A 15356-nucleotide genomic window follows, 5' to 3' on the forward strand; every position below is an offset into this window, starting at 1 on the left:
TAAGCACTGGCACGGGAGCCAAAGACGATGAGCAGGTCTCCGGCTACAGCTCACATGGGCACAGGCTCCTCCATCTCTCTCGTCTTGGAACACAAGCGTCCTCTGACAAGGATGGGCTGGCAGAATGGCGCCCCCGCAACCGATTCCTCAGCCTCCCCCATTCAGGTAACTTAATGCAAAGACTGATGAAAATGTCAAAGAGAAGACTTGTAGACTCCTTCACGGGTAACGGTTCTCTTGCTGGGTGAGAATAAAGAGTGATTTAAAGTGAGGTACCAGCAGAAAGAGCCTGGCCTTGGAAAGAGAATGGGGCACTAGAGCATGCACATTAAATTACCAGGAAATCCAGAACAGAAAAACCCTCTGCAACAGGTAAGTCATTAAATATTGGCCTGTACATAGTTTCCTGTTGAAGGATTGAGCAATACTTCAGAAAAATTGTGTGAAATTATGCGAAATGCAAGTTTGTCATTTAACACGACATTTTAGCACAAAATGTGTCCTAACCAGGGGTGGGCATAACTCGCATAATTCAGTGTAGCGTAATCATGCGGAATTGCCTAAGAATTCTTCGAGATCATGAGGAATTACACAAGAGGAGTAATTCTGTGGAACACAAACAGCGAGCGGCTGCTCGCACTCACTAAGGGCCTCATGTAGGTAAATAAATTTTACCGGTTCTTAAATACCGAGCCGTACCGAATCGGTAAATTAGAATCGGTAAGTTATATGTAGGTAAAAATTCGGTAACAGTTACCGATTCGGTAACATTCGGTAAATACGAATCGGAATTCACCGATTCGGTAAATACCGAGGTGATAATTACCGAATCGGAAAATACCGAGGTGGTATCTACCGAATCGGAAAATACCGAGGTGGTATCTACCGAATCGGAAAATACCGAATCGGTACGTACGGATTCGGTAAATAACATCACATGACTTGACGAAACAGCCAATCCTGTGCAACGACAGCCCACCCAACCAGGAACTGCCCACACCCAGGCAGGTGTACACAATTAGCCGAAGTGGCCACACCCAGGCAGGTGTACATAATTAGCCGACCCTGGAGAGGCCTGGAGTGCAGAGGAGAGGCAGGGAGCAGTTGCATGTGCGAGCGGGAAACGAACAGCATGTCCAGCCAGAGAACACAGAAAGACGGAGGGGAAAGGAGGAGGAAGCTCAAATTCAGCCCCAAGGAACTCCAGGTGCTGGTGGAGGAGGTGGTGAAGCAGCACCAGAAGCTGTTTGGGAGACAATCCCTGCAAGTGCCTGAGGCCGAAAAGCGCAACATATGGCTGGCCATCCAGGCGCAGGTCAATGCTGTGGGAGTGACCCACAGGGACATTGAGGTCCTCAAAAAGCGCTGGTATGACCTGAGGATTGTGACCAAGAGGAAGATGGGCGACATCCAGAAGGAGGCCAGCCAGACCGGAGGTGGAACCAACAGGGCACCTGCCCTCACCGAACTGGAGGAGCTGGTGGCGGCCACACTCGAGCAAGAGAGCGTCGTGGGTCTTGGGGACGCCGACAGCTCTGCCAGAGCCGCAACACACCAAGGTAAGACGAAAGCACAGCAATGTAGCCTCCCCTACCCCTATCCCACATCCCCCATTGTGAAACGAGAATCACACTGCAGTCCACACGTGTCAGTGCAGACAGGCAATGCATTCCGGGAGATGTAGTCAGGGCAACACTAACCATGACGTAAATGTCACAGGGCAACAAGGCATGTCACGCACTCGAGGCACAAGGAGACAGAGGACAGATTGGAATGTGAAATGATTTATTGTGACGCTTGCAATGCAGCCCTTCGGGGACACTGAGCCAATGTTGTTTTTCTGTCCACAGATGTGACATCATGCAGTACAGGGCATGCTGCAGGGGAGACGGCACACCGGCCACAAAAATCACCTCTAGCCAGCACGAGTTCAGACCAGGGAGCAGGCCCACTTGCAGCCGCACCACCTACGCAGCCAGCCTCGCCGCACACAGAGCCAGCATCACCTCACCGAGAGCCAGCATCACCACCACCAGAGCCAGCATCGCCACTCATGTTCGATTCACCGGCCACATCTCCGCCTGCAGGTGTGAGAATGAGGAGGCGTCCAGCAGCCAGGCTACGAGCCTTAGACACCTCGTCAGACGACAGCATGGGCCCAGAAGACCGCACCGGGCCCCAGGAAGGGAGCCATCCCACTGTGCCCCACACCTCACAGGCAGCACAGACGGGAGCAAGAGGGCGCCGCAGGTCGCGTGTCCAGAGTCCACCAGCACCCACTGACGGCCATGGTGTCTTCTTGGGGCTCGAGGGCCAAATGTTGAAGCAACAGCGCCTGCAATCAAAGGCAGTTATGTCAGTCCAGAGGCACATGCGGGTGATGAAGACAAGCTTAGTCAACATGGACACAAACATTGGCGGCATGGCTGCGGGCATTCGGGACATGTCCCAGTCAATCCAGCAGTTGTGCAGCAAATTAGATGCTGACATCGAAGCACGGCGCCGGGAACGCCAGCGAAGGGACACTACCAGCAGGGCACTCAACCGTCTGGCAACTGCGACTTCCCTACTTTGCCGGCGCTCTGTGACGATGCAGGAGGGCCTAACACAGTGCTGCAGCGACCTGTCTCGGGGGATGGTGCAGGTGACAAGTGCACTAGGGGTGCTATTGAGTAGTCAGGCGTCGACAACTGCTGCAGGGGATGCTGCGGAGAGCATCGACACCAGCAGCAGCATCACACCCCCCGTCCCCGAAGCACGCAGGAGCAGCAGGCGGCTTGGGGTTGGCTCTAGTGAGGATGCACAGGCCGTGCAATCCACCACTGCAGCGCGTATGCGCAAACATTGATGTGGCCCTGCTTATCCACTTGCCATTGGGTGACGTAACCCTGGACATACTCATTGTATAGATGGCATATTGCCAGATTGGCCTGTTCATGTGTTCATGGCGTGGTGCCACATTAAACTACGTCATGACTTCTCACAACTCGCTGTGTCCCCTCACTTACTCAGAAATAGTTGCATGTGATCTCTGCCCGTCTCTCTCTCCCATCGACTGCAGTTGGCACTCTAGCTGCGCTGCCCTCTGGCTGGCCTGACTCATCCTCGTTGTCCTCAAAATATGTTAGTTCCACATCTGTACCGTTTTTTCGTGGCAAGGTTGTGCAGCATTGCACAAGTGGCAATTATCTTGCAGCAGGTGATGGGTTTGTACTGGCGTGCGCCTCCGCTCTTGTGGAGGCAGCGGAACCTGCTCTTCAGTAGTCCAAACGTGCGCTCCACCACATTGCGTGTAGATTTGTGGGCCACGTTGTATCGTCTCTCACTCTGGGTTGCTGGGTGTAGGTAGGGAGTGAGGATGAATGACCGGCATGCATATGCACTGTCGCCTGGATGAGTAAAAGGGAACCATCAGTTACATGCCTCTATACACTCTGATTTGCAGGTTTCAAGGGGCGTCACTGTTACTTACCCAGCAGGTATCCCTCTCCGAATTCGCCGGCACTCAGTCGTGTGTAGATCCCACTATTCTGGAAGATGTAAGAGTCGTGGGTGCTCCCAGGAAACTTTGCAACAATATCTGTGATGATGTTCCCTGCATCACAGATCACCTGCACATTGATGGAGTGGGTGGACTTCCTGTTCCTGTAGATGTGCTCTGTATCAGCTGGTGGACAGATTGGGATGTGTGTACCATCAATACAGCCGATGACATGGGGGAACTGTGCCATGTGATAAAAGTCTGTTTTTGTTTTCTGCAGTGCAGCCTGTGTGTTTGGGAAGCTTATGTAGTGGTGCATTCTCTGCATCATGGCATCCAGGAACTTCCTGAAGAAACGGGACAGGCAACTCTGGGATACACCACCCACCGCAGCTATCACCACCTGATAACTGCCGGATGCCAGTAGATGTAGGCTGCAGAGCACCTGCACATGTGGTGGTATGGCGTGCGCCCTTCTTGTTGGCTGGTCCAGGAGTGGGTGCAGGTCCCTTATCAGGTCCATGATGGTTTCGGGGTGTAGCCTGTACCTCTCATGTATCTCTGCATCAGTCAGCTGGAATAGTGTGATGCGCTGTCTGTAGATTTGTTCCTCCCGTCGCCACACCCTCAGTCCTGCTGCCTGTAGACGTAGGCGCCTTGCGATGACGTACATGGCGGCCATGTTGTCCACGCTGTTGCATTTTGGGATTGCTTATGTGCATTGTTGATGGTTACCACCTGCTTTCCATCCGTGTTAATTACCGACTCTTATTTACCGATTTTCCTGGATTTCTTAATTACCGACTGCTCCTACATGTCATTTTAAATTTTTACCACTTCATATTTACCACTTCATATTTACCGATTCGTTAATTATGTATTCGGTAAACATGAATCGGTATTTTAGAATTCGGTAACTATGAATCGGTATTTACCGCCTCATATTTACCGAAAAGTGGTTTTTGGACTCCTACATCTCACTTGTCTGAATACCGGTCGGTAACGGCATATTTACCGAAAATCGGCCGTTACCGACCGGTATTTCGCTAACTACATGAGGCCCTAAGTGTGCTGTCGCCCTAGAATTTTTTCCTCTCAAATTAAGAGAGACGGAGTAATCGTCTAACTATCTTTAATTCCACGCCAAAGAGTACCGCAGAATTGCCAAATTTACTTTGATTACTTCGAGCCTAGTCCTAACACTGAAATCCTAATTTGTGGCTTCTAGAACAACTACAATCCAACCATAAACTGAGCTAAGGACACTGAATCTCCTCATGTCACATCAACAGAAGTAAAGAACATGGTTGTTACGATGGACTCTGAACCCTCACGTGCACGTCTGGTCAACAATGCGATGGAAGCACCTGCAGCAGCACGAGAACTCTATGAAGGATTTTCCTCTACTTGGTTTATCACCACAGCCTCAACTGGCTTAGCGCTCTCAAAACATTAGGCCTATGGACTCAATATTACAAAATTGATCCACACACTCCACCGAGCGCACGATGCCACCACCATAAAGTTCTTGGCCTAAACAGATGTGACCACATGGGACTCTGCAGTGGCCACCAGTCACAAAAATATCCTTAAAAACCCTCTGATCCATAGCACTGGAACAATTATTCTCCAATTTAAATTCTAACTTTACACTCAAAGGAGGAACCTTAGATTGAGTATTGCGTCAATGATGCGAATGCCTCCTTTTCAGGAAAACCGTATAGGTAGATGATGCTTATGGATACCGCCTGTCAAACTATGGCACACCCGATCCAAGAACATAAGGGTGATTAGCCACCACCGAGGTATCAAATGGATAATGCAAACTTGGCTATTCACAAACATAAGTCTCAACACTTAGAATTAGAAAAGCCAGGTATTAAGTTTGTTTTTGAAGTCCTGGGGCCATTATATACATTGTCCCCCTGGGGGCACAGCAGGCATGTGTGCCCGCTTTGTGCACCCCTGGGGCACAATGGTACTACAGAAGAGGCCACAGATGCTTGTGCGTCCCCTTCTGTAATATTGATAGGCAGCCGTCTGGAGGGGAGAAAGGGGGTCCCCCAGACATTCCTCTGCAGGCGGATGGAGTCACTCACTGCACCCGCCGGTAGGGGATCTCTCTCCCCTCTTCAAAGTACAGGTGGCAGGTGAAACTTAAAGCAGCTGCTCCGTATTTCACTTGAATGTGCTATCCCAAGGGCAGTGTAAGTTTGCGACTGCTCTGGGGGCAGCGCATTTTTGGGAATAAGGCGAACTGTCCCTGTTTGTGCCCAGCTCATCTTTTGAAAGGTGCGCCATTGCGCAAGCAGGTAAATTCCTATGGCCCCGGTAAGGAGCTGGCAGCGCAAAGTGTGAGAGGAAATGTATTCCCGTTTTTGATCTGATTAAAAGCAATAAAAGTTATCTAACACAAGAATTTCATACATTTGCAAATAAAAAAAAACTAGATTCCATTGTAAAACAGCACCTGGTTGCCTCCAAACTTGTTCTTATACTTGCTTCTAAAAATGGGCCTCGCAGATATTGTTTTCCTTGCTCTAACAGATAATATGTTCCAACGGTTCAGTCTTATATCCTCATAGGCGGCATCCTCTTGAAAGAGCATGTCAAGGCTACCAAGGTCCCTTCGACTGTCGCAGCGGAATAGAGAGTGATCTGAATATTAGATATTTCATCTTTTTTGCTGCCTTCAGGTCTGAGTCTACATATTCTTCTCTTGCCACTAAACAGGAAGCTTTTGTCAATTCTGAGTGTTTGTATGTCAACAATATCAATAGGTCTTTCTGACAGTTATTTTTCCTCAAAATATTTCTTATCTCTTGTTTACGCTTCATTCAATTCATTCCAATAAACAGGTCCAGTTGCGGAAGAGTGTATTCTTAAATGGTCTTTTTGATGTTGACTTCCTTTAATTCAAGGTTTTTAATAAATTGAATTTCTTCAAGATTAACATTTTAAAAGTTCAGACATATTCTCTATGACTATCACAGATTCCGCTAATCGTTTCAGCAATATGTTGGTTTAAAGTTCAAGTCTGAGTTTGCAGTGTGGCGTTGAGGTACATAAATTTAATAAAGATCATATATTTTGCTTATACATTTTATTCAGCTCTTCGACTCTTTTATGGTTTAGTGTCAGTGATGCGTATAGAAGCAACGGAATGAGCTTGGAATTCAAGGCAGTAATTGATGGACTGATAGCTCTTTCACCATAGAGTTTTGCAAACTTTTTCACTGATTTGGTCACAAGGTTTAATTTTTGCTTTCTTAGGAAGATGAGATCAATCCAGGAAAGATTGTTGTCCATGGTTATTCCCAGGTAGTAGCATTATTTTACTTGATCTATGGTTGCTTTTCCTAATTTCCAGTATAACTGTTTACTGGTTTTGCTAATGGACATAAATTTGGTTTTCGTTAAATTTACAGTTAGTCCATTATCAGAATTAAATTTATTCAGTCGGGACAGTTCTCATTGTGCACCATTTCAAGCTGCAGAAAAGATTTCCAAATCGGCGGCGTAAGCTAAGTGGGTGATTGCTGGGGGTTCCTAATTTTGGTGGTAAACCTTCGGGTCTATCTAAAGAGTATGTTCCGTCAGAGATATATCGTGAAAACAAGACGGCTGCGTAAAAACATCCCTGTTTTAACCCATTCTACACATACATCTTGGGCAATAGATTGATCTTACATGAAAATTAATTTTTAGCTAGGTGTCTTTATGTAAAGCTATTAAAAATGTAAACGTGATTGATCTTTTCCCCAGTTTAACCATTTTTGCCACAGCGGCCTCTGTTTATTTTGTCAAAGGCAATGCTACATAGTCCGTATAGTGCTGACAGTATAAGGGTTATGGTGTCATCAATGTTGGAGCATCCTTCCCGAAATCGGTTTGATTCAACCTCAAAAGACTTCTATTTTGTCCCTCAGTGGATCATTTATTCAAAACAATTTTTCAAATATCTTGCATTTTGCAACAAGGAGTTTTACGAGCCAATATCATTTTGGGATTGCTTTTTAACCCGTTTGTGAATGAGTGAACGTTCCAAAATGGTGGCATCTTCCCGCTGGTTGTTACATTTGTAAATAAGCGTGTTACTAAGGTACTCTTTAACCTTCGGATCGTGTTTCAATGCAGCAGTAGGAATTCCACTGGGGCCTGTGGTTTGCAAAAACGCCTCTTTTTCCAGCATTCTTGCAGGCAGACCTCATGATTATCACGTAGGATGGGACGTATGTTTTCACTGCTAAAGCTAATTTGTCCCTCAATATCATCAATTTTCCATGAGCAGATCAAAAGCTCATTTTAAATGCTTCCTGCCTCTGGCAGATGTTAGGGCTTACATGGGAGATTGGAATTATTTGTACAATATTGTTCAAAGGTGACTGGAGTAAATACGTGTTGTTCAGTAGACAAATCTTTGTTAAGGCTAATTTTCGAATTGTCAAGCTCATTTGCGTTTAAGTGCTCTGGTTCCTTAAAATAAATTATTTTATTCAATGATTATGTAAAAACTAATTAATAATGACCTCAATCTGTTTATGTTAAGATATTCAGATATTCAGGTTTTGTGACTTGTTGAGACTGTGATTCCCCATGCGGCCAGATCTTCCTGCCTCACCCAGATTTTTGCTGTTATTAATTCTGTTGGCCAAGATGTACGAGTAATTTCTCTTTTAGGATTATTGCCTTGCAAAACCTCACATTAACAAGTCAACTGGAATTAATATCTTTTAATTCAGGAAAATATCTTCAAATTTTTAGGATGTTTTTACAATTTAAAATTTCATGTTTTCCTTCGGGTTTGTACATTGGGCATAAATCCAATTTAAGAGCTTTGAGGTTATTAATTATTGAGATACATTTGTGGTTGATTCCATTCTCAGACCATGAGTGAGATCATTTGCTTGTTACACAAAGTTCCTTCTGTGGTCCAGATGTCCCATTTGTTGTGAAAGACTTTGTATTAGCCTCTCTGGTGTTTTCTGTTTAATTTATATCGTCCTCTGTATTTAAAATTGGTTATGGCATCATCATTTCAATTGTTAGGGGTTGGACAACTTTGTGTCGATGTTGAAATTGCGTTCACAAGGAGTGAGAGGCCGTCAGTTGTTATTTTTCACTATGTCGGTTGTGAAGGTTACTAAAAGTTCTGATAACTCATTAATAACTTGCTTCCCGATAACATTTATTGGGACATCGGGTCTTTGGCAACCACTTGACTATAAGTTGGTATCGGCTTACTTTTCTTATGTGGTGAAGTTGAGTTTCTTTCTTGCATCCAGTCATGAGAAAGCTCTTGGTTGCCTCTGCAGGTTAAATTAATATGATCTGATAGAATCATTCATTTTACTCGGTTCTGTCTAATCAAATGTTGAGAAAAACGTTTGATGGTTTTATTCGTTAACATTTGTTGTTAATTTCACTGAATTTGTAAAAAGATTTGCATTTACATTTCTTCATTTCTTTAATCAACATTTGCTTATATACGGCTTAAATCCCTCATCAATATGGACGTTAGACAGTTTTTTATTTGACCGACAGATGGCAATGCTTTTTAGGGTAGACTTTCTTATTTTTTTGTGAATTATGTATTTTTGCTGATACCTCTCTGTATGCTAGCCAAATCTTTTGATGTATTTTTGGGCCCGGTTATGGGTAGATAAATACTGCCAGGAAAAAGTTTTATATCCTTAATAGGTTGATTTTGTAGCCGGGTCTTTGGCTCGATAAACACTGCCCCAGTTTTGCTTGTGAGTAATTGTAGCAAATTGGTAAAATCATCCACCCACAAGGTGTAAATAATGCTGGATTCAAAGGACTTTAACATCTGTTCTATGTTTACAACAGATTTTGAATTTTGCTGTAGAGTTTTTAATTCTGTGATTATATTTTTTAATAATGGTACTTGTTCTGGTAATAGTAATGATTGATTTAAGAGATTATCGGATATCTTAGTTAGCGCTGAGTGTACGGCTCCCATGGGCATTTAGCACTGAATAAGCTGGTGAGTGCTGTCTTCATCTATTAGTTGGGCGGCGTTTTGATCCGCGCAAAGATTAAAAGGCTTTAGTTTCTTTTGAAAGAAGTGAATTTTGTAAAGCTCGTCTTGCTGAAAGCCTATCCAGTTCGATTAATAAGTCAGAATTATCAAAGGAGGTAGCCAGCGAGCTGGTGTTTCCTTGATGTCCATTCCTTATCTCTTCAGATCCTACCTGCTCATAGCCATATATAGAGTCACTGTCACTGAATTTAATATATTTGGAACAGTATTTCTTTCAAGAAAAGTAGTAACCATGGTCGTCGGGTTATTATTACAGTTGTTTGAAGCATTAACGACTGAAATACGTTTTTGCGGAGATGAGTAATCGCATGCCTTTCTCGGTGACCCTGCTAACTCAAAGCACTCTAGGGTTGAGCGCTGTTTTGTAAGTCTCAAGCTAAGGTCTTTGTTATTGGTGATAGATTGCTCTTTATTTTGGTCGGTTTCAACTGTTTCCGCTATTTAGGGACCATGCCCTTTTGATTTCCAGATCAGGTCCTTCGTATCCCGTTGACTTGGAGGGTGTTTCTTTCTAAGAGCCTGCCTCACAGATGTTATGGTCTCTGAGGTGGTCTTTGCGACCAAGTTTCCACTCCGTGGTTAAAGTGGCTTCTCTTGGGTGAATCTTCCTCTTAGTAGGCGTTGTCCAGTTGGGTTTTCTTCCTCAAGAAGGGTCTTCGTTGAGTACTGTAAATCTCCTGGCTTGAATGTGGTTCAGTTTTTGAATTGTTAAGCACTCCCCTAGTCCTGTCACCGGCTGCAGGCTGGAACCAACTCAGACCCCAGGCTGAGCTCATTCTCCGTCAACGTTCAAAAACAGTGGTTTAGCTGCGAGCTGTAGCACATCGCACACCAGGCGAGCTTGAACACAACCTTCGCCTCCTCTCCACACAGTATGCCACTCACCACTGATGCATAGACCCCTGCCTCTAGGCTCCACGGAAGTCAGAAGGACACGGAACCACTGAAGCAGGAGTATTGATCACGCCAGACAGGATCGCAGGTTGTCCCCAGTCATAATGGCGATGGCAGCATCGGCCATTAAACAGATGCAAGGGCTAGCTCATGGCCCATGCATGCTCTGGTACGAGCACGAAGGGAGTGGAGCTCAGACGCTGGGCAAGCCACAAGGACATGTATCAAGCAGAGCCTCCACAGTAGGGGAGCGGGGCCTAACTCTCCAATCTTCAGACCGGTGCATCGTGTTTCTGCTGGACAGGACCGCCTCAGTATTGTCACAGTTTAGTTTTAGGCAATGGTTTCTCATTCAGCTGACAACTCCAAGCATGCACAAATCAAAGATGGTTTGAGAGGAGAGGATGTCTTCAGATATAATAATAATAATGCCACTTGCAAAGTGCCCGTCTACTTCTAACGAAGTGTCCCAGCGCTAGGAGGCTGGTTACGAATGAAGAAGAATTGCACCTTGATAGGGTTTTAACTGGATCCAAACAACCAAGATTTCAATTTGTTCCTAAAAATGTCTCCAGAGGGGCAAAGCCGGAGTTCCACCGGTAATGGCATGGATATAGAGATGACAGGTTGAGTGTCGTCTTCGTAGAATAAAAACTCAAAGCCTAGAGATCTGATGATGTCTGCAAGAGGGTGTAGGTATGTGTTACAAAACATAGAGCTTAAAGTGGAGCCCTGAGGGGTTCTGCAGGAGGTTTGTGAGCTTGTGAAGTGTGTGACTGGGAAAGCATGAGACAGACTGAGAGCCACTGGAATGGAAGGACTGAAGCCACATGAGGACGTACAAGCATAGGCCAAAATTGTGGAGACTTATAAGCTCGGTGGCGTGTGACCCCATGTCGAAGGCCGCCGACAGGTCTAGTAGGATCAGGGCAGTGAAGGTTCCCTGATTCAGGTTGTGCCATTTTTCATCAGAAGCTGCAGGAAGAGCAGGGCCCGTGCTCTGAGCAGTCCTGAATCCTGACTGTCAAGGTTCTAGTAAGTGGTTAGCTTTAAGGAAGTTGGACACCTGTTTGTTAATTCACTTTTCCAGAACTTTAGCTGTGTAGGACACTGTGGAGATCGGTCTATAGTCAAACAGAGTGCTAGGGTCTGCTGAAGGGTTTTTCAGGAAGGGTTGAACGTATGTGAGTTTCCAGACTGACGAAAAATTGGTGGATGCCAGCAAGAGATCGAAAAGATCAGCAAGCGGAACCTAATGCAGTGCGGCACAGTCTGAAGAGGCAGTGGGGGCAGGGGTTGTAAGGCGAGTCTGACTTGATGGAGTGCATACTTTTAATAAAGGGTGTGTGAAAGTTGTGCAATTTGCTATAGTGTAATAATGCAAAATCACCATAAACCATTCATAATTATGAGTAATTAAGCTAAATGCATCTCGCACTGAGAAAACTACCCAAATGTTCTGAAATGGCGATTTCGAGTTCCTTTTCTGTCACTTGCATTCAAAACACTGCCACTTGCATTCAGATTTGTAGTTACGTGCTCAAAAATTACCTGAACGGTACACTTGGGTAAAAAAACCGACCTGAAATGCTGCTTGTGTTAATAAAATTACACGAACGGTATATCTCATATTAAAATGTCTCTTCGAAATTACGGGATGTGGCATAATGGTGTAATCTCCGTCGTTTTGCATAAATTTTGTTCCAAAAAAATGACCAAAATACACCAAATATGCCTGTGTACTTAAAATTTTGCCCAGTCCGAGTTTTAATAACTGCCTTTAAACTAACTCGGACAACATTGGAAAAAGAAGCTGCGTTGGCATCAGAAGGAAGGATGATGAAGAGACGGAATCGGGGAAACTAGGGGTTAAAGTTGCTGTAAAGAGTGTTTTATTTGATAAGAGGAAAAGTCGGCCAGGGCAGAGCATAGATTGGCCGAGGAGCGATGGATTGGGCACTTGGGGGCGATTGGAAGAACTCTTTGACAATGGCACAGATTTCCTTTGTAGAGTTAGAGCTCTCGTGAATGGGAGCAATGAAAGGGCTTTGGCTGTGTTTTTTGGGCTGATGCTCCTATAGTAATGGTCAGGGATAGGCCTTATTGTAACCAGCAGCCTTTCAACCACGCAGCCAAAGCACGCCCAGGAACTCGAGAAAAGTCAGAGCGCTCAGGTAAACTCACGCGCATACGAAGCACTATAGAAATGTTCAGAGCTGTACTGGGAACAGCAACCACTCCTGGCAGATTGCTGCTCGACCGGCCCTGGGGGAGGAGGGGGGGTGGGGAGGTTGCTAGCAAGAAGCTCCCGCTTTTGTTACAGGGGGCCGATATTCCAGCACTGCTGCAAAACCGTTCCCATGGGCATAAAACCAGCCTCCAGCCCTACGGCCCACTGGGGAAATGCCCGGTGCTCGCTACGGCCAATCCGGCCCTGGCAATGTTACATATGGAGTTGTTACTCAGTGATTCAAACGTTTTTTTCAGTTTTTACTGATTTCTACAGATAAATACAGACAGAAGACAAAGTGTTTCCTGTCAGTTTGGTTTTATAAATAGAAAAATGCTGAAAAATGTGCTTCTTGTGAGTGACTCTCCCTGCTGTCTTTCGTGACTTCGAGGACAACAACTGAGCAGATAGAAAGCGCTGGGGCGTAAAAAACAGGTTGAGATTTCCCTAAACACAGCTACATGTTTACCTGTGAGTGCAGTGTTTGCTATATTTGGCTGATTCATTTGTATAAAAAACACGACAGACATCAAAGTATAAGTGCATGTTTATCAGTTAAATAAATGTGGAAATATACCGTTTTACGAATTCCTTTATTCTCAAACCACAAAATTAATATGGATAATACCAATAAGATGGCCAAAAAATAAATATGGATAAATACAGATGGAAGTGTTAAAAAAATACCATAAAACCAGGATCCCTACTTATAAATAAACATACAATCATTTTTCACACTTGTCCATTCACTATTGACCTCACAGTTCTCAGCAGTGAATCACCCAAAGACCTAAAACCTGTCTTCTTTACAATTTCGAGGTTTTGTGGAGGCTGTACCACAGGCAGACACAACTTTGTAGATAAGACCTGAAATATTTTACCTTCTTTTTTATGTACGTTACTCTATAGTAGAACTGTTGGGAGTCACAACTCGAAAACTGTAGCGGCATCCAGTTTTCACAACTGTCCATCATTTTGCTACTCTTTCGTTACCTATAATTATAATTAGGCTTGTGCGAAAACCACTGTGTTGTATCTTGCACTGTGTAGTCCTCTGTCTATGCTGCCGTTCCTGTGACAACACGTTAGTGTATGATGTACACAGCGTTCTGTGCCAGTGTGTTCCACGTTTGACTGCTGATCCACCACTTGACACTCGGGTTGAGTTAGTCACCACCATAGCTCACCGAGGCGAGGCACTTTCCTGCTTACACTTATTTTTACTTGCCGCTTGTGAAATAACCTACCATGCGTAACAGCAAGCCTCCAGTCGTCATTCTGCAAAATACAGAATTAACATCTCCGGTGGACGATTACCTTTATTGACTGTGATAACCTGTGTCACACTGTGATTAGTTTGAATCCCTTGACAGCACCTTCTTCGAGCTGGACTTGAGTGCTCGACCACAGCTACCAGAGAAGATTCAAGAACATCAGAGTCCTGTATCATCATCATTGCAGACCTAGTACTCATACCCCCGCGTTGTGCAGGCAGAACCTGTACCATCGCCTTAGAAACACCTGCATATTCTTTCCAGTAGACAGGATCCCAAGAAAAGGCCTGATAGTTGAGAATATTTAAAGAAAGTTGCATGTATGAGAGGCTGTATTCTCTTCTCAGACACAAAAGCAATATAGTGGCCATCTTGGAATGGGAATATTTCATATTCAGCTTAACACTCTAGGACCTAATATGACATGGGGCTTTTAGTCAATGTTACCATCAGATTATGATTCTGTTGCCCCAGACTAAGCACCATTGCTTTGTCTCAAAAACTTAATTACACATACCTTTTTCCTTCTCACTGAGTTCTTGTTGCTTTTATTGGCAGAACTCCCGTTCCAAGATGGCTGCTTCTGCTAGAAAGAAAAGAATTTGCCAGGTTCCCTAAGCTGATGGCCTTCCGCCTTACGCGGCTGCCTTACCTAGAACTCCAAGGCGGTAATTCATGGTGACCACGATTACGTTGCCGTAGGCGGCCAGCACGCTGCCATCGAACATGTTTCCTGTCCCCTCCATGTAGGAACCACCATGGATGAAGAGCATGACCGGCTTCTTCCCGCTGTCGCGGATATCTGTGGCGGGGAGAGAGAGGAACAAGAGGCGTGAACATCCTTCGATTGGATTGATCAGAAGAGGCGGCTGTAGGCATAATCAACAAACTGGAAAGTGTGCGGTGGCCCACACAGAACAAAGATGTAGAAAGGAAGGGGTGCAGTAATGCGCATAGGAGGAGATCGATGGAGAAAGAAGAAGCTGGGAAAAGGAGAGAGGAAAAGGGTGATAATCAGTAAGAATAGGGGAGAGAGAAGAACGCCGGAAGAGGAGGGCAGAGTATAGTTTGTGGGAGGAGAAGGTGGTGGAGAGTGGAAGTAGGGTGGAGAGGAATGAGAAGACTTGGGGAATCAGTAAGAATAGGGGAGAGAGAAGAACGCCGGAAGAGGAGGACAGAGTATAGTTTGTGGGAGGAGAAGGTGGTGGAGACTGGAAGTAGGGTGGAGAGGAATGAGAAGACTTGGGGATGGAGAGAGAAGAACGCCGGAAGAGGAGGACAGAGTATAGTTTGTGGGAGAAGAAGGTGGTGGAGAGTGGAAGTAGGGTGGAGAGGAATGAGAAGACTTGGGGAGGTGAAAAGATGTAAAGAAAAGAGATTGACATGCAGTAAAGATGCCAATAAAGGACACTG

The 15356-nt window shown here is 45.1% G+C and overlaps 1 protein-coding gene across 2 annotated transcripts in view; it reads right to left on the reverse strand.

Moving 5' to 3' along the window:
* NLGN2 (neuroligin 2) overlaps window positions 1-15356 on the reverse strand; it is a 398108-nt gene that overhangs the window by 35532 nt on the left and 347220 nt on the right. For both annotated transcript variants that reach the window (XM_085639182.1, XM_085639181.1), the window contains one exon: window positions 14596-14745. In XM_085639182.1, coding sequence (XP_085495308.1) covers window positions 14596-14745 — 150 coding nt within the window. The remainder of the gene's footprint in view (window positions 1-14595; window positions 14746-15356) is intronic.

This window comes from Triturus cristatus, chromosome 12, assembly GCF_964204655.1.
Source record: "Triturus cristatus chromosome 12, aTriCri1.1, whole genome shotgun sequence".
Taxonomy (NCBI): Eukaryota; Metazoa; Chordata; class Amphibia; order Caudata; family Salamandridae; genus Triturus; species Triturus cristatus.